At 34.3% G+C, this 23144-nt stretch overlaps 1 protein-coding gene across 1 annotated transcript in view; it reads right to left on the bottom strand.

Annotated features, from left to right (window-relative positions):
* Positions 1 to 316: 316 nt before the first annotated feature.
* The window catches only part of ema (C-type lectin domain containing ema), a 335572-nt gene continuing 312744 nt past the window's right edge, over positions 317 to 23144 (bottom strand). Inside the window, exons 22-23 of the mRNA XM_090407474.1 lie at positions 14691 to 15070; positions 317 to 2417 (exon numbers count right to left, since the gene is read on the bottom strand). Of these exons, the coding sequence (XP_090263600.1) occupies positions 1821 to 2417; positions 14691 to 15070 (977 nt within the window). The 3' untranslated portion in view covers positions 317 to 1820. The remainder of the gene's footprint in view (positions 2418 to 14690; positions 15071 to 23144) is intronic.

Below are 23144 nucleotides of genomic sequence, written 5' to 3'. Positions count from 1 at the left end.
TGCCATCAAAACTCAATCCTGACTGATCTCTTGCAAGAAAGAGCTTGCATGCCCCCCCTTACCTTCAATAATATTGCAATATGCAAATCTTTAATTCATTCTTGTTGCTAGATTCATTATACTAAAAAAAAAAAAAAAATGAGGAAAGGCAGATTGATTTCTGATAAAGAGCAGATATTTTAAATATTTCACTTCACTTGCCAATTGGTGTCACCATAAATGAATAATGAGAGACAATGTCATTATATATTTTTAAAAAAAAAGGTTTATTTCCTGTGAAATCTAAATCAGATTCCTCATATTTAAAATACACATAATTGAATGGAAAAATTAATAAGCATTCTCTTATAATTTTTAACTTTTTAATTTGGAAAACATTTTAAAAAATTTATGGCAACAGTTTTAAGATAAGAGTGTTGCATACATTTATTTTAAAGAATTTCATATTTAATAATTTATTCTATTCAAAATACCAAAGAAAGAAAAGGAAAATAAAGCATTCCTTATTTTAACCATTAGCAGGTAAATGAATCCAGTATGTTAAATTTTTCAAATGAAAAAAAAAAAAAAATCTTAACAATAAAGGAAAGAATCAGAAATATACAGTACTTTTTTAGCAACTACAAGACTGGAGAAAAACAGTTAAAAAACTAGAAATTTTATACATGAGTATTATAGTACTAAACATATCTGGCAATACAACTATCTAAATTCAGCAGTTCATAAGTGTTAGAGAAACAACTTTGAAAGATTCTTGAATGACATGGAAATTTTTATATGCTACTCATATGTGCTGAATTCTTATCACTAATACTGGAATTTTTTTTCTTTTTTTTATAAATCATGATAATCATTCTAGTGACTAAAATTACTATCATATGGCAGTGTGAAATTCAATATTAACTGACTTTATATCCAAAGCATATAGTTGTGATGTTTGAGCCTTCTATCCTAATCAGTTTATAGATTAATTATATTAATAGAAATATTTACTTCATTTGGGTTTTAAAAAAAAAAACATTATGATGGAAGAAAATGGAAATTACTGAGAAATATTTGGATGAAATAAACTCTGAAGTGGGGGAAAAGGGACTTCAAAAATGTCTAATAAAATCAATGATTTTAGATCCTTTGATATATTTCCCCCCCCTATTTCTTCCAAAATTGAGCATATTTAATTTTAATGCTTTAATTACCATCCCAATTCAAATCCCTACAGCATTCATGGATGTGAACATTTAAATCACAAAATAAATAAATCTAGTCAATAATATAAAACCGGGCTCACATTTTGCTCACTAATACTCAGTTCTTTAACGTGGAGAAATGTACAAACTCATATCCAATCACGAATGATGTCTATTATGTTACATTTTCTCACATACATTATACACTATACACATGATGGCAATGATGATGTTATTTTTTTTTTTTGTATGTGCAAAAAAGTATATAGATATATTTCCATATATTCTGACATAGAATTACATCTGAAAATACGGACTTTTTTTTACAGTGCAAATATTCAGTTATTTTCATCACAAATGGAAGTGTACCACAGTTCTGGATACTTTACATATCTCTTTTTTTCCTATATTTATAACTGGAAGTAGTATTTATAATTTGAACTTTAAGGCATATCATCACAAATAAAGTGGATTATGCTTTGTATTATATACACACTGATAAATACATTTATGTCTGAATTTGCAATTTGAAGTCATGCATTTTGTTCACTTCCTAATTTGTGTAGGTTCAAACCATGGATGCACTTGTAGGGTCAGCAATGGATGCACTGTCCAGCCTGGATGCAAATAGTATTATACAGTCTGTATGGCACCTTTAACTTTACTACTAGATGGAGTGGAAAGCACAGATTCTTCATTGGCACTAGATACTAAAGTGCATTCAGTACTTCCATTTTTAGAGTTGCAATCATTAATGTCACCTACATACTCTTCAGAATTTCTCCTACTATGTGTTACACTACCATTCCTAACATTCCCTTTTCCACATAATTCAATATCCTTTTCCCGTGAGAGATCATTTGCACAACATGGTTTTGAACACACTTCTGGAGGACTTTCAAGATCTGAGTCAAAAATATGGTCTCTATCATTTTCAGTAGGAGGAACTAACCGTGGTGCATTTAAAAGTGCTTCGCTTGTCATTAAAGATAAGGAAGGTGCATCAGGTGGACATAAAGTTTTGTGGGCACTAAGAGTTGTATGTGACAGCTCTTGAAAAATTTCATCACTTTGAAAAGTCACATGGGATGCTCTTCTATAATCTCCATTCTGAGTTATAATTTGTTCACTGGACGTTTCACCAAGGACAGTGGTTGTACTTGTGGTATGGTGGGCAGATGCTGATAAATGATGAACATGGCAAATATTGGGTGGAGCACTGATTCTAGCCTAGAGAAGAGGGAAAAAGCATACTTAAATATTCTACTAGGAATAAAAATAAAATATATTAATTAGTTATTATTATTCATAAATAAAATATACTGTAGCTGGTGCCTATGATATTCACTGAAGTTTCAGTACAGAAGAATGTTCAGATTCATTAGGGAGGGGGGGGAATGAGCAGCTGACATAAGAAAGAAAAAGCTGGGTATTATTGAAGATCTAAACTCATATCCACAGTGCGTGTATTTGTGTGTGTGGCCGGGGGGGGGGGGAGTATATTGCTGTTCATTATGTTATATTTTCAGATTGGTCCAGCATATAGATATTTCAAATAGAAAGTGACTACCTCTGTGTTAAGTAGGATAAAAATGAATATTACACTAAAAAATATACTGAAGTTCTAACATAACTCCCAAAGTGAATTGTAGACAAACAAATATCATTATTAGGGGAAAGTGAAAGATTGAAAATAAAAAGTTTAGGGTGTGAATGCCAAAACACAAAGAAAGCATTACTTAAGAAAACACTTGACCACAGTGAGAAACTTGAACATTTAACTAAAATAGTTAAGACAGTTCTGTGTAGGGTATCTCAAAACACTGTTAGTGTATAAAACTAAGAGAACAACTGGAAATTTAAATGCAACTGATTATAACTGCATACTTAACAATGATTAACTTTTAAATTTATTGTTAACTCAAGAGTATTTGACATGAAAGAATAAACTATAAACAAACTGAAGGAATCACCATGGCCCATCTATTATCTCATAATCTCACAAAATATTGTTTAGAAGAAGAAAATAATCTGTTCTATTCATTAAAGGCAATCTTTGTGAGCTTAGAATGATAGTTTTGCTATGTTTTGCTTCAAGCCACATCTCCTATCAGAGGTCAGTGACCACCTGGGCAAATTTTGAGCAATCCTCAGCCACTCTGAACAGTCCCTCAGAGCTCATGCCAATCCACTGTCTGATGTTTGCCAGCCAAGATTTTCTTTGTCTTCTTTGTCCTCTTCTTCCATTTATCTTCCCTTTTATAATCAATTGAAGTATCTTATATTTTTCATTACAAAGTAGGTGACCAAGATATGCAGTTTTTCTTCTTTTTATGGTATCTGAACATTCACGTGATTTCCCAATTTGTTCCAGTACTCCTTGATGTCCAGCAAAAATGTCCACATTTTTGCTGTCCATGGAATTTTTAACATTCATCTGTATAACCACATCTCAAAGGCTTCAAGTTTTTTTTATCAATGTGGTCTTCAAGGTCCAAGTTTCTGCACCGTATAGTACTGACCATACATAGCATTTAACCATGCATGCTCTAAGCTCTAAATTTAAATTGTGATTTCACAGTGTTGATTTCATCAGGAGAAAATTTTTTCTTGCAATTTCAATTCTAACCTTTATTTCCATTTCTGGATATTGCATTCTTCATTTAACCAGCATCCGAGATATTTAAATTTTGTCACTCTTTCTACTTGTTTCCCATTTAAAGAAAGTACTGAATTAAGAATTGGTTTCTTGCTTATGATCACGGATTTAGTTTTGGTGATACTGAATTTCTAACCAGCATCTTCAGAGCACAATTTACAACTGTTGTGAACAGACAATACTGAATTAGATTGTTGTAGAAACAATTCAAATTGTAACTGGAACTAATGTTTAAACAAGATACCTCTATGTGGCCAGGTAAAAAACTAAATTAATTAATGACTATTAATCTAGCATGAATACAGAGAAAAATTCAGAAAGAATAAAGAAGATAAATGTGGCAAAATGTTTTGGAGGATATTAAGAAGGTTTAGAAATGGAAAAAACAGCACTAAACATTAAAAAAAAATTAAAGAATAAAAAAAAGCAAATTAAAATGAAGATAATGATATTCTGGAAGTCTCAAGTAATTATTTGAAAAATTATTAACTGAAATAGCCAGCAGTAGAACTATAACATAAAATATCCAGTACTATACTAGTGGTAGAAAATGACAATGGAAACTTAAATGTGAAAATGCAACCCGGATAGATGCTAACAGTCTGAAATGCTTAAATATGGCAGTGTAAAGTTTTACAGTGAAGAGTTGTTCAGAAAATTAAATCCTGAATGATAGACAAAAAGCTCTTATTTTGTCTGTTTATAGATTAAAAAAAAAAAAAGAAGATAATTTTATAGGAATTACTCTATAGTGTGTTCCAAGATAGATTTACTCAAGCATGCTCAAGAAAAGCAAAACAGCTATTTTGATCTTAGTAGAGAGTGAAGAAATTGCAAGAACAGAATAAGGATTTTTGAAATTGATCTCAAAAATCCCAGTAGAAAAACTTTTTTGGAACACTACATCTGTATGGTGTAAATGGAACCACCTTAGATAGTAATAAACAGTTAATATGTAAGCTGAAAATCAGCAGCTAGAGGTGAATGGGAAGATGGTTTGTTTTTAAAATTCAGTAAAGTAGGATTATACATTATCTCCCATGTTATTTAATAATCCTTATGGACCAAATTATTAATGAAAGTGATAGTAAACCTGATATTCAAATAAGAGATATTAAGCTTAATTCTTTACTGGACACAGATGACATCCTTTTAAATAAGACTGTTACAAATCTTCACATAAATTATATAATGGCTGTGAAAAATTTTATATGCAAATCATGTCACTATGAAAAATAGCAGAAACACAGAAAATACAAACTGCATTCTCATTAATGAATGTACAGAACAGTAAGATTTTATTTCAGCTACTTAGATGCAGTTTTTAGTGAAGATGTTCAAACTGATTTTGATACATGGATCTAAAGTTGAGCAACTGATCAGAGATAGATCGCATTAGAAATAAAGCAACTGATCAGAGAGGAAATTACAGATGGCACCAATGGAAGAACCATATTAAAAACAAAAATATCAGAAGAGAGCTTAATATTAGAAATATTTGAGACTAAAAAAGGCTAATCTAGGATGGTAGAGCACTTAAAGAGTGGGCAAGGGTTAAACATTAATAAAATTGATATTAAAGCAAAAATGGCAGGGAAAGAAAAAAAAATGGGCCAGAGTAAGATCAAGATATAGATGATGATGATGTAGTCAAGGAGCGATTTAAAATATTAAAATGTAAGAGATGATCAAATGAGGGCTCTAACAAAGAATACACCAATTGGGAAGAAAGGACATTCCTCATGAAATATTAACTATGTTGGTCTAAACATTTGGTACATTCCTAGAGAGTGTATACACCAGCAAATGGCATTCATCTCAAAATTTTATATTATAAGAATACAGCAACATGATTGTCACAGAAATAATTATAAGTATTACTAAACTTAACATGAGATTTAATTTCTAAAACTGTAACTATGCAAACCAAAAATTTATAGGATGACATTGGTGTGCATAACAGAGCACAGGAAATTATGATGTTAGGATGGCATATTATGGAGATAACATTAACTACTCTATCAGAGCATTAATTAGGTTTCTAAGAGACCACATCATTTAGCCATGGTATTCCATTCAGCTTAACACATAAGGTGAAGATGATAAATCATATAAGCATATAAAAGAAAATCAAAGGATTAGAATTATAGTGACCCTTCAATTACCTGGATGGGTGGGAAAATCATTCTACTAGTTAGTTTCCTACAACAACTACTTCAGTCCTGCAATGGACAGGTGATGTGCTCTATGCATCCTCCCTGTCAAGTCAACCCATCTTTCTGTGATATGGCCTGCTTCCACAAAAGGAGCTCTGGCAAACTCAGCAACAGGATATTTTCCTGTTTGGAGAAATGCCAAGTAAATGTCATGTTTGGTCTCCAGAGCAGGGATTTTGATTTCAGTCCCCACCCCTTCTCCATGCAGTGTAAGTGATACCATTCAAGGGCAAGCTATACATATTTAGAAACCCAAACCTCCTCCTTCAAACATACATCAATATAAACACTGGAGCCACAGACCCACTGCTAATATTGTGTATAGGTCTGAACCTATCAATAATAATTAATCAGGATGCTTCCTGGTCAACTGGTGCATAATCCTACTCCATATACTTTGCTAGGTGTTACAGCTGAAGAGTGGGTCTGAGTAGTGATATATGGGATGCACTCTCTCTAAGCCATAATATGGCAGAAGACCGGTTGCTCTCTGTGTAGATGTCATGTCCAAGAGTATCTCAGCTCATTGCACCCCCCCACCCCATTGACAGTGACACTGCAACAAAAATAAATCTCCCTCGGAAACGGATTCCAACAAAAAAGCAGACCAAGTACAACACAAAAATCAGGCCAGATCCACAATAAAAATTCACTTTCATATCCACTTTACTAATATCTTTGGCATATATACCAACATAAACGACATTCACTACCACTTACAGTTATCCAGACCACACCTCTTACTCTGACAGAAAACCTAAATTGTAGCTATTTCCACTACTGTCCTCCTTCAATGTCCTAATTACACACTTCATTACTCCTTTTGCCCCAAGAATGGCACCTGTGCCTTTGTGAGATCAGACAGTGCTAGCCAGAGAATGGCTAATTCAGAATCCCTGCTTTTGACCTCCTCTTCCCCATTTAGTAATATTCTGCTGCATTTACTAGTTTCTGAACCTAAAAAACCACCCTGACTACCCTGAATCGTGGATGCTAAAATCATCCAGTAAGTTGACTTCACTATTTGGATGGATAGCTGGATTGCAGAACATGACCATCTGCAATCCAGCTATTCAAATAGTGAAGTCATCTTACTAGATAAGATGACATCAATGTCCACAATTCCAACTGGCTCTGCTTTTCCAACACCACTGAGCAAGCTGGACAAGATGCAGAAGTCTTTGATATAAGCAATGACATAACACAAATAAAACATCTACCTACCTAAATTCCTGATAACTATCTATCTTCACTTTCCCAATACTCTTGATCTCTTTTTAATCAGTTCTCCTTCCCGATACACTGTAGAAGTCATTATTGGTATCGGGTCTGTGGAGATCCTTATTGGCAACTAGGATCCATCTTGTGCAAGTCTCCTCTCTAACAAAACACTTCTCCTTCAATCCCTCCCAACTTCGTGTCCTTTGACACCACAAAATGCCAACTGGGATGACCAGAATTTCTACTCTTGCTCTCTATGGTCTGACTAGTGCTTCTGTTCTCTGACCCAAACATGTGGTCTGAGTGAGTCACAGAAATTACTCTCACTAGTATGAAGAACTCATCCCCCATTCTATCCCAAATTCCTGTCATTTTGCAAGCCATGGTTCAACAAAAAGCATACCAAATAAGTTGAAAATATCAGCTTCTTACTTGACTTATGCTGAAGCATGCAATAAATGAAAAACAGTCATCAGCAGCAGCAGATCTAAATCTGACTTCATAGAGGCTAACAGCAGAAAACTTACCTTCTGTCCAAGTGGAAGCTGTGCCATCTGGTCCCTTGCTAAAGCCATTAGACAGCTTCTGTTTGCCTGTGCCCAAAGATAAAGCTGACCTCCTGGCATCCCTTTTTATTCTGACTTCTACATAGATGACCAAAGCAAATCACTTCCTAGAATACCAGAATATGAGCACCATGTCTCCTTTGGTTTTTTGGCAAATAGATATCAGAATATTAAATAACTTGGACACTAAAAATACCTTCGGTCATGATGGCATCTCACCAGTTATATCAAACATAGTACTCCAGAGCTAATACCTGTTCGTTATTATCTCTATAATCTTTCATACCCAGCTGATACTTATCCCAGTATGTATGGAAGCAATCATATATCTAAGTCTATTTCAAAAAAGGGAGAGCGAAGTCTTCTGACCAATTGCCATCATCTCAATCCTCTCCAAAATAAACAAATACTACCTAGATGCCCACCAGTTAATCAGTGTCCACCAGTATGGATTTCACCATTCAAGGTCCCTAGCAGACCTTGACTTATCCCCCCACGTGCCATGAAAAGGTTCAGAGAAATAGGTATTGTCACTTTTGACATTTCAGAGCTTTTGATTGTGCCACGCATCAAGGCCCACCAAGCAAATTGCTCTCCTTTGGTCTACCTACAGCTCTCTGTAACTGACTATCCACTGCATGTCAATGTGGATGGCTCCATCTCTTCTAGCTCTGCCATCAATGCAGGAGTGCACAAGGCTCTGCTCTCTTACATATCCTCTTTCTCCTGTACATAAATGACCTACTCTCAATCATCACTAATCCTATTCACAGTTTAAGTTAAAGACGCCAAGAAATTATATTCCTGGTTTCATCCTTTATCCAAGTGTAAGTAAACAATGTTTGCACATGAAGTCACTTCACAACTGGACTACTTGTATATAGAGGTTAATGACTTCACATCATTTGCCTTAATATCCCATAATGCAAAGCACATATCCTTATGTGTTTAGCATTATGGGACTGTGCTCAGACTCAGATCTCTGCTTAGACTAATATTTACTTCCAGTCTCTCCTGGCATAAACACATCACATCAATAGCGTCCTCAGCATCTAAAAAACTAGGAATTCTTTCAAGATGCTATTTTTCACCCACCCAGCTACTAACTATATGCAAATCCCAAAAATGTGCCAAATATTCAGTTTTGATTTGGTATTCGGCTTTGGCTGAATCAGTAGAAATATTTGGTATTCAGCTAGCCAAAGCAGAAAAATTCTGTTATGTGCATCATAACAGAACAAATACAAACAAATTAGGAAAAGCCTTTCCTTATCTTGTCAAAACTTCATAAAAAGGCTTATTGCGTTTGCTATAGGTACTTTCATTGTTGTTTTTATTTTATTATATTATGCAGTCTTAAAAGTTTTTTTTTTATTATGAGTTAGTAAAATTTGTCTTAAAATATTAAAAAAGAGGACAGTTTGGGACATAAATAATTTTTTTTAAAAAAATCAATATTTGGAAGTTTTATGATATCTGAAGATTTAAAATTTGTAAAATATGCAAACAACAAAATATCTGAGTGACACAGGAAAATGAAGTACACATCTATGATTAATCATGTAAAAAATGCAAGCATAACAATGAATTGGTAAAGCCAAATGAAACTGAAATATCAAACCACAATGCAAGAACAGGTAAGCAGTCAGAATCTGAAATAAATACAACAAAATAGCAAATGATATTTGACTTTAATGAATAATCTAAAAAATATAAAAATAGGATGGAGATAACAAACAGGCAAACTCTTTGCATTACATTATGGATGAAATTATTGCAGTGGATAACATTCCGTACTCAACTGCTCAAAAAATATTTCCAAGGCTAATGAAGAATAAACTTAATTCACAGTATAATTTCTCAGAGATAATGTCTTTCCATACCAAATATCAGCATATTGTCAAAAGTTTTTTTTCAGATGGGGAAATATTTATGAAGAAAATTCTTTTCCTGCAATAATTTATTGCAAACTCGTTTTGATTAATAAATCCATAATTATTCTCTATATTTCACAATTTAAAACAAAAGTTCCATTACTCTTATTATTATGTTATTTGAGGAAATAAGTGCAATATTTGTTCATATTTTTTATCCCGTATTTTTTTAAAAAAACCGTCCGCGCGGTTAGCCTAGTGGCTATGCGCTTTGCAACCATATGCCTGGGGAAGGAGTGTCCTAGGTTCGATTCCTGTTGGTGACGTGAGGAGCTTGAAGGATCTTCCTCAGCCATAGCCAAGTTTTGGGCGTGGACAGCAGGGTTTATTCCCCAGTTTATTCTGGGGTTTTTCATCCCGCAAAGCAGGCAAAACTGGCCTTGAGAACTCAACACTACAGGCCATAGGATACACCGGGGCATAAGGCTGACCACCTTATCCTGTAAACGGAGTGAGGTCCGATGATCAATGGACCCTCGACACCGCAAGGTAAAAGAGGGTATAAGGAAGATGACATGACATGTATTTTTTTTAAATAAACGTTCCCTATAAAATTTAATGACAGTTTGATTATATTGAAAAAGAGAATGTCATTAATCCAACCATATTTTATAGCCACATGCAGAAAGAAACTTAAACTTTAAAAAATTTACCAGGGAGTTTATGAGAACATAACCTTTGGCATCTGAGTTGCCTTGGTTTGCACTTGGTTCACCTTTTATTAGGGCAGTGATTACGTTTCACTGGCTTGTATTGGTCTTTGATAAGAACGAACAGTTTCCACCATACAGAAACTTTAAGAGAGCAACAACCCTTCATTAAATATACCATAACAATCCTATTAAATTCATCATAAGTGTATGCTTGGTAGGTGCATAATCAAATATTATGGTCTAGAGCAACGCTTCCCAAACTGTGGGCCGCGGCCCCCTTGGGGGCCATAAGTTTTGTTGAGGGAGGGGGCCGTGAAATAATGAAAACAAATTTAAAATGTTTTAAGAATAAGTAGATTTTTTTTTATTTTAAAAGAAAAGTATTTAACTTTTATTATTCATTATTTCTTTTTTGTTATTTTTTATATTTTAATGGAAAAATGCACACATTGGTATTGGTTCACAAACTTTGCTTCCTGCGTATTTCGGTGCTTAATGAATATTAGTAAATATTGCTTATTCATATGTTTCATTTCAAAGCAGTGGTTAATTGTATTTACTTCGAATGATCTCCAGGGAAGCTCCAAATCTTCCTGTCTCTTTCATCACGCGTTCATAATCAGGGACTGTTGATATTGACTTTATATACATATCAAAACTCGTTTTATATTATCACCGTCATCCGAGCTAGTTTTCTGTTACCAATAAAAGTTTCGCATATACTACTTCACACATGAAAAAAAGCTTAAACAAGTTCGTGTGGGGAGATAGTAACTTGCTTGCAGTGGTAAACAACATGCCTTCCCTAACAGCCACTATACTGCAGAGGCAATAAAAACAAGTACTTTTATTATGCCAGTGAATAAAGTATGAGGAGTCTGTGTAATACATTTCTCAACAAATTGTGCAATTAGAGACAACTGGGAAAAAAACACACTGATTAATGATTCACGTGTCCCTTCATACAGAAACTATGCTATATAGACTGAAACAAAACCATATGTTGCATGGGCAAACACAGTATCTAACTAAAAACTATTGTTATTAATTAGATGTGTGCGAGTTCGATTTCCCAAGGCAGCAATAAAATTCAACTGAACGTGTTAAAATTCATAAAAGTGTTAAAACTAAGTCATATATATATATATATAATGAATGTTATGGCAGTTTCACATATGGAATTCGGTTGAAGAGAGTTAGCATTTCGACTCAATTGTCAGCTATGCTTTTATCTTTCGGTTGCACGATCTTTTGTTAATACTGCACCAATCATATGCACATTTTAATAACCTGCCTTTGCTATCTGTTTCGTGTTAGGCTTAATTACCGTACAGGGAGAAAAGTCACAAAAGAGAAAAATGTTCCTGGTCCGGGGATTCCCTTATTCAGGTAATATTCACTAATTTCATGTTATCAGTCTGTGGTGTGCCAGTATTGGTAAGTGGTGATATTATTTGATCTATTCTATGTTAAAAAATTTAACCGAGATGGATAAGTGGCTGATAAAAAATAAAAAAAAAATCCCGCGAACAATCAGAAGAAGCAGAAACAGACTCAAAAAAAGGACAGTATTTCATGTTTTACCAGAACAGCTTGCATCGTCTTCAGAACCAAATGGTAAGAGGCAAAAAATGTAATATATGCATTTGATTTTTTGAATATATTTGCTGTGTATGTTTTGTATTGAATATAAATACAATTAATATTATAATAATATATCTCTTATTATGATTTTTTTTCGAGGGGGGGTGAAATATTTTCATTTTTGCAAAGGGGGCCCTGACATCCAGAAGTTTGGGAAGCACTAGTCTAGAGCAAAAACGGCTTACTTTGGAATAAACAATATACTATAATAGAGGATGTTGTGGATCCATTTATATTTTACAGCCAAATATAGAAAAAATCTTAAACATCTTGAAATTTTATCAGAGAGTTCAAGAGAAAGTTATATTTTCATATGCTCTGGTAATTTTTTTCTAAAATAAGGATGGATCATAACATCCAACTTTCAGTATCTTATTAATGCCGAAGCCTCTCAGTTCTCGTGGGACGTGCCCGGTAGGAGTATGGTCTTCCCCTGAGGGAGACCATACTCCCCTGGGATAATTGGCATTGGCATATATTTTCTGAGAAATCTCGATGCTGGCAGGTAGCAACAATGGTGGATCAAAAGACACAGGCCAAAATGTAGTTTGTGGGAATTTCTAGTAGAAATCTGAATGCTTGTGAAGTTCTCAGTATTAGGAGGCTTTTGAAGATCTTTCATTTTGGACTAGCAGACAACAAGTCCAAACATTTGGACTAAAGACAGTCAAAATGTTTATTTTGACTAATAAACAGGTCAAAATATAAAATCAACTAAGAAGCCGGAATAACTATTGTAAGAGATTTATTATTCTGTATTTTACACTGCTGAACAAACAAGCTGATTTACAAAATAGATAATCATATTCATTAAGCTATTATAGTATAATCAGTAAGGTGGCCACTAAGTAGCACTTAGGCCAGAACATAAAGGTAATGCACCAGGAAACTCCCCAATCAGCTAGTAATTCTGCTACCACTTACTCTGAGATACTGTACTAGGAGTGTTCTCGTAATGTGATATATAGCAGAGAGTGCCTAAGCCACATGCTAAGAGTATTTCTTCTTACTGTGTGCATCTATTCTTTAATTAAACTTGTTCCAACACCAATCATAAGAAAAATGTGGTACAGTATCACCACAGCTATAAAAAAAATAGTCACTCTCAAAAACAATGTCAAAAAAAAGTTCATCAAAAACCATTAAAAAAAAATGAAAAAAATCATTTCCTTATTTGCATCACCAACTTTAGCATTATAACAGCGCCATCTAGAGACAGCAAAATATATCCCTGATTTCGAGTGTACTGTACCTAAAAATAACAGCCACAATAGTGAGGACTGTATATTTTAATATTCTAAACTACATTCTGCATAATTCCATGTTCCACAAGAATGCTTGTGGAACATGGAATTCTTTTTTGACCTTCTTTGGCTTGAGCTGTTCTTGTTTATTCTTAACCATCTATTTTCATTTGTAATTAATTAATCTGCAACTGTGTCAAACTATCCAAACTTAAAAGGTGATATAACATCATCTTTCTTTTAACATCCAACCTCAATTAGATTAGAAAAATCTAATCTCAACTAGATTAGATTTTTCAATTCCAGTGATAATCAAACTGGGAGAGAAGTTGAAGTATTTTCTGCAAGCAATGATCTAATGCAAATCATCCATTAGTTCAGAATATCATGGTAACATGTGATCTTCTTTAACCAGTTTTCTTTTTAAGTATATTGCAGAAGTCATTTCTTATCTGGGTAACATGGACCATAACTGTGTGCAAGCTTTCTGTCCCATGAATGTTCTTCTCTCGGGCACTCTCATGTCCTATGGCACTGGTGCCAAGTAGGACAAGCTCCAAAACTTCATCTTTTCCATGGTTAAACTACTTTTTTTTACTCTCCTACTTGCTCTGATCAAGTTACAGAAATTATTATTCTTCTTGAAATGAAATTTCTTTATCCCCAACTTCATTCAACATGCCCACTCACTATCCAAGGGAAAAAATTTACATACTGCAACTGGACACAAAAATTTTAGCTTCATGCTTAGTCTACACTGAAATCTTTAGCAAGTGCAACAACTATCAACAAATTCAACCTGACTTCAAAACATATGTCCCCAGAAGATGATGAATTATAAAGAGTTAAAGATGAATTTGAAATATGAAAGCATTTTGTTTCATTCAACATAAAATTATCAAAACTGTATTATGAAAAAGAGTACCAAGAAGTGATATGCTAATGAATATAGTTCTGACATGAACAAAAACTAGCTGGTAAAACAAACATTTGGCAATCTAGAACCTCATGTGAATTATTTTTAAAACACTTCAAAATTTGACAAAAATATTTTTTTCTTTTCAATTTCTACAAGAAACGCTTTGAGAGTCCATCTTTTTTAGGCATTCAGAATGACTAAACCATCACTCTCCCTCCCTCTCAAGGGACCTGACATAAATGATAAACAGACCAAAAAGTGTGCGTATGTCATTATTTCACTCTATCTTTTCTCTTCCCCTCTCTCTCTCTCTCTGTTGAATCTCGGTGCCACTTTTATGCTCAAAAAGCCAATGATGAGAGACTTGAACTCATACAACATATATGTTTTACACATGAAAAAGTAAATAATAATTCTGAAAGAATAATTAAACTTGCAAAAATTTACCTGGGGTAAGCCAGAGCTACTTCTTCGTCGCAAATTTGGGCTGCTATGTCTAGAACCTCTTGAGCGTGACATATCTTCTAATGGAATTTCTTCAGACCCACTACTTACTCTCTGACGAGGAGATGAATCTCTGGATCTTGGAGATGGCCTACGTGAAGCAAGAGGGCTGCTACTAGTTCGCCGTCTCTCTACTGCAACACCACCTTTTTCAGTTTCTGAAACAATCTGAATGTGACCTGTTTCATCATGTTTCAGGATTGTTGCATAACCTGGAACTTTAGTACTAGCTGTAAAGAGTGGTCGGTATGGTCCCTGCCTACCACCAGGTGATGAAGTCCTTCCTCTCAATCCTGTATCTTGAGACTGGCTTCTGTGCATCACTGCATAAAACATAAAAGTAACTTATGAACTTGATTTTACTATTTTAAATGTTTTAATAAATGCTTCTAACTAAAATCCAGACTACATTTATATTTTTACCTGAAAGAATAGCAACCTGATATGGTATTCTAGAACCTGCTAATTTAAACAAATTTTTCATATGCAAATAAGTAAACCAAATATGCAGTATTACTCTTCATACCAACTTCCAACAGATTGTGTTTATTATGGTCACAGTATTTTCCTAAATTTTCAATATGGCTACTTCTAAGATAATTCAAATTCACACATTTCTCCTTTAAATCTTAAACAGCAGAAAGCATACACACTGATTTAAGAGATATTTCCTAGCTTTTATGTAATCTGGCTTCCATATTGCAAGCTAAAAAACCATCCCAGCAAGTGCCATTGAACCTTTCATTATTTTAATGTATTCTAAATATCACAGCCATCATCATTTGAGACTTTTAATTCAACATAAATCATTCAAACTGCTCCATTACATGATTTCTAAATTAATAATTAGCTTTCTGAGTACAAAGCTAGCATACTTGTTTTCTGTGCTGTTATATTTTGTGAATGTATTGATGTCAAAATATTACATATATTACTTCCATTCAAACTTCTCTGCTTTAATTATATAAAATGCATATCCATTTGACATTTTAATTTAAAAACAAGTGAATAGAAGAATAATGGTTAATTTTATTCATATGAAAGAAGAAAAATGAAATTTTCATGAAAATTCAGATTATATCTTATGTAGGTGACCCAAAAGTTTTTGGAATTTTTATACTGTATTTCTACTTTAAATGTAATGGATTGGGCAGTATTGTGTTAATTTTCATGATGCTAAACCATTAAAGATTTGAATTGAGCATCATTAACTAGAACTTTTTCTAGGATCTTTTCTTCTTTTCCCCCTCCTCCTCCCTCAAGTTGTCTGATAATCTTTAACACAGATAAACAGGATTTTTTTTTTTCTCCTGGAAGAAACATGGATTTTTAATCCTGAAACTCAGCAGAGGTGATCATTGAACATATACAAGTACATACAAATAAATGCTACTTAGGAACATCACCTCTTATCAAGCACATTCAAAGGAATGCACTCACACTTTGGCAATGGTGAGAGAACAAGATGCCTGCTGATTTCCAAATAAAAGGGCTAAAAGAGCGCCACCTCTGGTGCTCTTTTAGCCCTATTATTATTTTCATGTGATGACTCCTGCCCACAAATGGTTGCAAATGGGCAGACAAAGGATTTTTTAAATCACTTTTACACAATGAAAACTCTGCTCTTGAGATCAAACATGAAACTTTTTCAAGCCACTTCAGGCTTCAACAAGCAGGATGGTAGTCTCACACTGGGTGACAAATTCATCTTAAAGACAAATACAGACATGCATGTCTGCAGTGGAATTTGAACTCGCAACCTGTTGGTTGGAGAACAGGTACATTAACCATTCAGCCAACCAGACTAGCAATAAAAATATTTTTTTTACTGTGTCGGTAAACATATACACAAATACTGTATTTAAATATACACCAAATCAAAGAGCCAAATCAAAATGTATAAATCATTTTACTCTGTTTTTGTATTGTTCAGCCTATTTTCTGGGATACAAAAACCTACTTTTTCAGAATAGAACCCTACTTATCCTTGTATGAATCAAGTTAACTTACTTGCAAATGAAAGAATGATTGGCTAAGTAATCTAATTAAAAAAAAAAATTAGTTCAAACTCGGGTGTACTGCAGCCAAAGCAATCTGAAACATCTATGAAGCAAAAAGGCTAGAATGCAATAAAGAACACAACATTTTGGCAAATTAAAAAGATTCTCAGCTAGTGGTATCACTCTCAAAGACTGATCTTGTTCCTGATGGCCACCTCTAATCAATCCAGATGCAGCCAATAAACCCATTCTAGCCAGTAACACTCACAGTGTTGAGTAAAGAGAGACTGGCATCTTCATAAGCTTGGCAAGAAGAAAAGAATCTTTCTAAATGTTTCAAACAAATCTGTTCCTACAATGAAAAATGGTTTATCTCAACCATTTGAACAAACAAAATCAAGTCTTAATAAAATGTGGTACAAGAATAAGCCATATTGTGCATTTGGCGGAATTGGGAGGAAAATTCACTATGAGCAAGTTCCAAAAATCTCCATTTATTATGATTGTGAATTGCCTAGTTGGCTGAGTGTATAGCACTCCCATTCTCCAACCTATATGTTGTGGATTCAAATCTCATGGTATGTATGGTTTGTCTGTCGAGAAGGGTTTCCAAATTGTCTAACCCTTAGTACCACAGTACTAATTATTATTATTATTATGTGACACCTCCCAGGAGTCCAGACTCATCAAGGGAGAGTGTGCCAACAGCATCGAATGATTGATCCCCTTCCAACTACTAACCACGCTCAAACTTTCTTAAGTGTTTGCGAGCCATTAGTAGCAGAATGGTTCACAAACTTTCAGAAGTTTGGATTAAAAAAAAAAAACAACTGTTCTAGCACAATGCTGCTTGGTCAATTAAAGGTGGGTGCACCATCAAGAAGACAACGCCACACAGCAGTTCAGAGGGCAAAAGGAGGACAAAATCTAGCTTCTTCCTCAACCCACGATGTGTGATTATATGACTAACTAGCTACAAGGTACTTATCAATACTAATATGGAAGCAGTTAATGGATGTTGTTTTTGACCACAAAAATAACAGCCTCTGTATTTTAGAGGATTTAAACTACTTTCTTGAGAGCCTAGTTGGCTGAGTGGACAGAGTGCCTGCTCCCCAACCAATAGGCTACAATAGTATAAACCTCCACACGGGCATGTATGTGTTTGTCTTTAGATGGTAGATGAATTTCATTGCATGGCGTAAGATCACCATACAGGAGTTAGAAAAAAATTCTGTTTGGTCTGGTAAACTCAGTAAAGATGATTCTCAGTAACAAATATGCAAGACTGAGCTTATTCTTGTCCATAAATTTAAAAATAATAGTCTTACACAAGGAGATATCTATAATACATTAGCTAAGTAAAACTAATTAGACTATCCGATAGGTATCAGAGAGTTGTGTATGGTGGGGCAGTTTCAAGGAGACAAAAGGTTACAAGTGGGGTCCCACAGGGCTCAGTACTGGGACCTATATCATTTAACCTTTATATCAATGACACTATCAGTGGATTGCAGGGGGATATTCAGTTGTTTGCGGATGATGTGAAGCTGGGAAAGGTTATTAGTAATAGTGCACATGTGGTAGCCCTGCAAGAGGATTTGAGTAGACATGTGGGCAAATGAATGGGGATATTTGTTTAATACAGCAAAATGTAAGGTCTTGAGGTTTGGGACACATCGATGAGATGCTTCATACTCTATTGGAGGAGTTGTACTGGAGGAAGTAGGGGAGACAAGAGATCTTGGGTTGATGATTGATAGAAACCTGAAATTCAGGGAGCAAATTGCAAAGGTGGTGAAGGTAATACAGAGGATTGCTGCAATACTGAGAAGGATGTTGACCTGCAGAGATATCCCTTATCCGCTCCACTAAAGATCAACCACTTCCCCTAGACCTACCTAGTGTATACCAGGTCCCTTGCAGCTGTAAGCTGTCCTACTTTGGCCAAATGGACAGCAAATATCAGAATTTCAGAACACAAGGACTACATCCATTTTCACCAGTATAGCCACTCTGGTCTTGCAGACCATGCTCTGGATACATGCCACAGAATATGGTGGAAGAAAGCCACAATAATACACCATAGCAAGTTCAAATTTGAAAGACTTACCTCAGCCCTAAGAAACATGCCAAACCTCAACAAATTTGGTTGCATGAGACTGCCCCAAATTTGGGAGACATACATCAGGAGACCTTCAGCCCAACGGCCAAGAATACCTACATGGCCTGCTAGGGGGCATCATCAGGACTTTTAGGAGAAACGATAGCTTCCTGCTTCGTTCTCATTTACTGTATGTAGTGCCTGCGTGTCTTTATTGTAAGTTCCTTTGAAAATGGCAACGTTGCCAAAATATTTTGGAAATATATATTGAAGTTTAATTTAATTTATATTCTATTGTACGTTGTGAATTCCTTAAGTCAATTATTAATTATGTATAACCAGCATATAAGCCTTTCTACTAGAAGTAAAGTAAGCTAGAGAAAAGAAAATTTTATTAAGAAAATCACAAGGAAGAGAAAATACATTTCCAGTACTGCATTGCACTGTATTTATCGATACCATAAATTTATATCATCTGTATACAAGACGAATCATCTGCCTGTCAGTACCTACATCAATATTGTCTTATTATATGATACAAAACACTGTAGATGTTTTATGTATTACTAACCCTAGACATCAAAAATGAAAAGATAATATGAAAAAGAAATTCATATTTATTTACAGGTATAATTATTCATGCATTGATAACAAAACAGTAGCAATATGATTGCTTCACGGTCGCCTAGCCTATACACTAATGAATGAATTATACAATTTTTATATTTTATTCTAAATAATTAAATAAATTTAACTAATTAATAAGTTAATTTTATGCAGTGATGATTTAATACTACATATTTATGTTTGTTTACATTTCTCCCAACTGTGAATGGCATATTGTATAGTCTGTAAGCGTGCGTAACTTTTGATAAATCTTATCTTTTAATAATAGATCTGTATATTTTATTTTATGGTAGTAAATGATAAAATAGACTAGTATCTACATTTACTTTATGAATTCATGACACTTAACTCTTTCTTAATGTTTTCGATATTTCTAGGCTACGCAGTTTGTATGCAAGTTTTTCAAATTGTTGCAAATGTCCAAAAACAATTTCCAGTATATTTATTTTTTGTAAAAAATTCCGCATATATAAGCGGACCTGTGCAGTTCGAGGGTCGACTGCATATATAATTAATAAAAATACAAAAAAAAAAAAAAATTCTTAGCCCACACAAAGTACTAAATGTACTATATATTTGTAAATAACCTTTCATGGGTGAAAGTAACATAAATAAATACATGCTTTGTTAACCTTTCCTCTCCAATTCTCACTGATCATCCACCTTATATTTGCTCTGCTCATGTATAATGTTCAAGTTCCTACCCAGTATCTGTTTCTTTAATATGATCTTCTCACTGATATATATTATATTTTATGGCTCCCGCCCACGAAAGGTTTTCTATAAACCAATAGTACATCTGTATCATTGATTTTTCTCCCCTATTTTTTTTAATTGATTTATATGTATTTTTATTTTTTTTTGCTTATATTTTTTTAATTGATTTATATGTATTTCTATTTTTTTTTGCTTATTATATATATATTTCATTGAGTTATATTCCTATTTTTTCTTTGCTTATTTTATATATATTAGTCCAGAAACCCTTCTCTAGGGGCACATAAATCTGCCAGTCTCTCTTTCCTGATTTCATGAGTAGTTAGCATAGAACTGTTCCTGCCACTTTAGGCCTGTAATAAGTGGGATGGTAGTCTTACACTAGGCAACGATATTCACCTCCCACTAAAGAGACAAACACAAACATCCATGCCGACAGCATGATTCGAACTTTAAGCCTGTTGGTTGAAGAGCAGACACACAAATCACTTGACCAAGTGATTCTGCCAACTGCTTTATTTCTAACCAACTCTCTAATCTATATAAGTTAAATGCTATTAGTTTAGTGTTTGGTTAATTTCTTTATTCCATATAAATTAACTGGTTGCCCACCATACTAATTTATATTATTTCTGCATGTAATTTGCTACCTTCACTAAAAAATTATCTAAATAACTGATGTGTTTTGCCATTGAGAATGCAGTAGATGTTCCCGACATGTCTACCTATTGTGTTTTGCTTCCGATTTTTTTTTTTTTTTTTTTTTTTAAATTACCAAATCTCTGGCAGTAGTGACTTAACCTTTTTTAAGCTGAAGCATTTTAAAAATGGCATCCGTGTTGAAAAGTATTCTCGAGCATAAATTTACATTTAAAAAAATATTTGCAAAAACAACTTTAAAATATATTTGAATTTTATTAGCAAATGCTGACTTCTGTTATGAATACAATTCGGTTCAACTCAAGTACTATGTCTACAGCTGCTGTCTGGAGAAATATATTTGTACTGATGCACATAGCAGAAGGAATCTCACAGTCTATGTGTCACATGATCCCTCTCTTCAAGGAATAGTAAAAATAGCAAGAAGTGTGAATGCTAACTACTCATGAAAATTTCATGAAATCAGGAATGAGAGAAAGGCAGATTAATTTGTCAATAATGATGCCTCATTGTGTAACAGAATAAGTATTGCACAATGAGTATACAGGAACAGTTGACAGCTCAGACATTATTATTATTCAGGCCTCCATGAAGTCAAAAGACTCATCATGGGAGGTCCTTCCTAAGAAACACAAAGTCTATCAAGACTCATCGAGTGGAGGTCTCCCCCCTGAGAAACACAATCTATCATACCACTCCTTAAACTCATTGACCATTCTCGCTCTCACCACTCCATCAGGCAATGCATTCCATGGTTCAACCACCCTCCATGCAAAGAAACCACTCCTCACCCTCTTGCAAACAGTTTCCTTTCGCAACTTCCAGGAATGGCCTCGTCATCACTCCTTCCCGCTGTTCAACCAAGCGAAAGAACTCCCCAGTGTCAATCCTGTAACCACCTCTCGACAGTTTAAAAGTCTCAATCATATCACCTCTCCTTCTATCCACCAAACTCTGCAGTCCACATTCCCTCAGCCGATCCTCATAACTAACATGGTACAGTCCTGAAACCATCTTTGTTATCTGCCTTTGTACCCTTTCCACAGTTAATTTATCCCCTTCAAATCCTGGGGACCAAATCTGAGAACAATAGTCTAGGTGTGGTCTGATCAGAGACTTGTACAACAGAATGATAACCCTTTTATCTCTGCAGGTCAGTTCCTTCTCATTATTGCAGCAATCCTCTGTTCACCAACTACTGATGACATGCAAACTGGCCTATAATTAGACATTTCCAGTCTGCTACCACCCTTATGCAATGGCATTATCTTACATTAAGTTCCATTTCGTATTAGAGATAAGTTCTTGAGGTAGAGTACCTGGACAACAATTTTCAGATAATGTACAAACAGGGAAAACATCCCTGTAGATTTTCAACTGGCTCTCATAAGAAAAATTTTTGGAATCTTTCAGACACTGAGAATAACCACTAAACTGGGATGCTCATCACTTAGTAACCAATCCCTCAGATTAAAAGATACATTGGTTCCACCTGCACACACAAAAAAAAAAAAAAGTACTGCCATGCTAGTGTAATCATCTTGCATGAAGGGGGGGGGGGGCGAGAAGGGATGTGTGACAAATGTGCTGCTCCCTGTTTTGAAAAATTTCATGCAATAGGTAAATTTTGAAAATATTAAAATTCTGAATGGTAATTATTGTATAAAAATACATACAATAATTACAATTTGTGTCATTATTTTGGTTAACCATAATTTGAAACAAATAGACTAAGTTCTACATGTTATTTTTTAAATGTCTCCATAGTGCAATTGGAAGAATGACAGTTCATGCGCCCTTTGATCAGGAGAGGCCAGAGTTCAATTCTTGTCGTGGCAATAGAAATCTTTATATGGGCTTTTTTCAACTGAAGGTGAGTTAGCTGATCTCATATGGAGGTAGTAGGGTTTTCCACCCCCCTCCTGGAAACTCAGGTTTTTCATCCCACATACAGGGAAATTGGCCATCAAAACAATTTAGACAAAAAAAATACTGTTGTTAGGGTGAGATGCCATTGAGAGAATTAAGTAGTAGAGAAATGTGTAGTGAGGTGTCCTCCTGTGATGAATCCATAGAGGTTTCACATATTATTTTTTTAATTTTAATTATAAAAGAAAATTGTGAAAACAAGTCAACAAGGAGAGTTTGGAATGATTTCTATTATCTCAGCAGTGAAAAGGTTAATTTAGAATTTTAACATTTTTGTTTCTGTATCATGATTAATGCTAATCATGATACAGAAACATTCATCCATACAATGAATAAAAGAGATGATAGTGTGTGTGTGTG

This window comes from Typopeltis vanoorti, chromosome 17 (genome assembly GCF_054136105.1).
Source record: "Typopeltis vanoorti isolate ZY-2024b chromosome 17, IOZ_Tvanoo_1.0, whole genome shotgun sequence".
Taxonomy (NCBI): Eukaryota; Metazoa; Arthropoda; class Arachnida; order Uropygi; family Thelyphonidae; genus Typopeltis; species Typopeltis vanoorti.
Note: the sequence above shows the minus strand (reverse complement) of the source record. Positions and strands in the feature narration are given on the sequence as shown.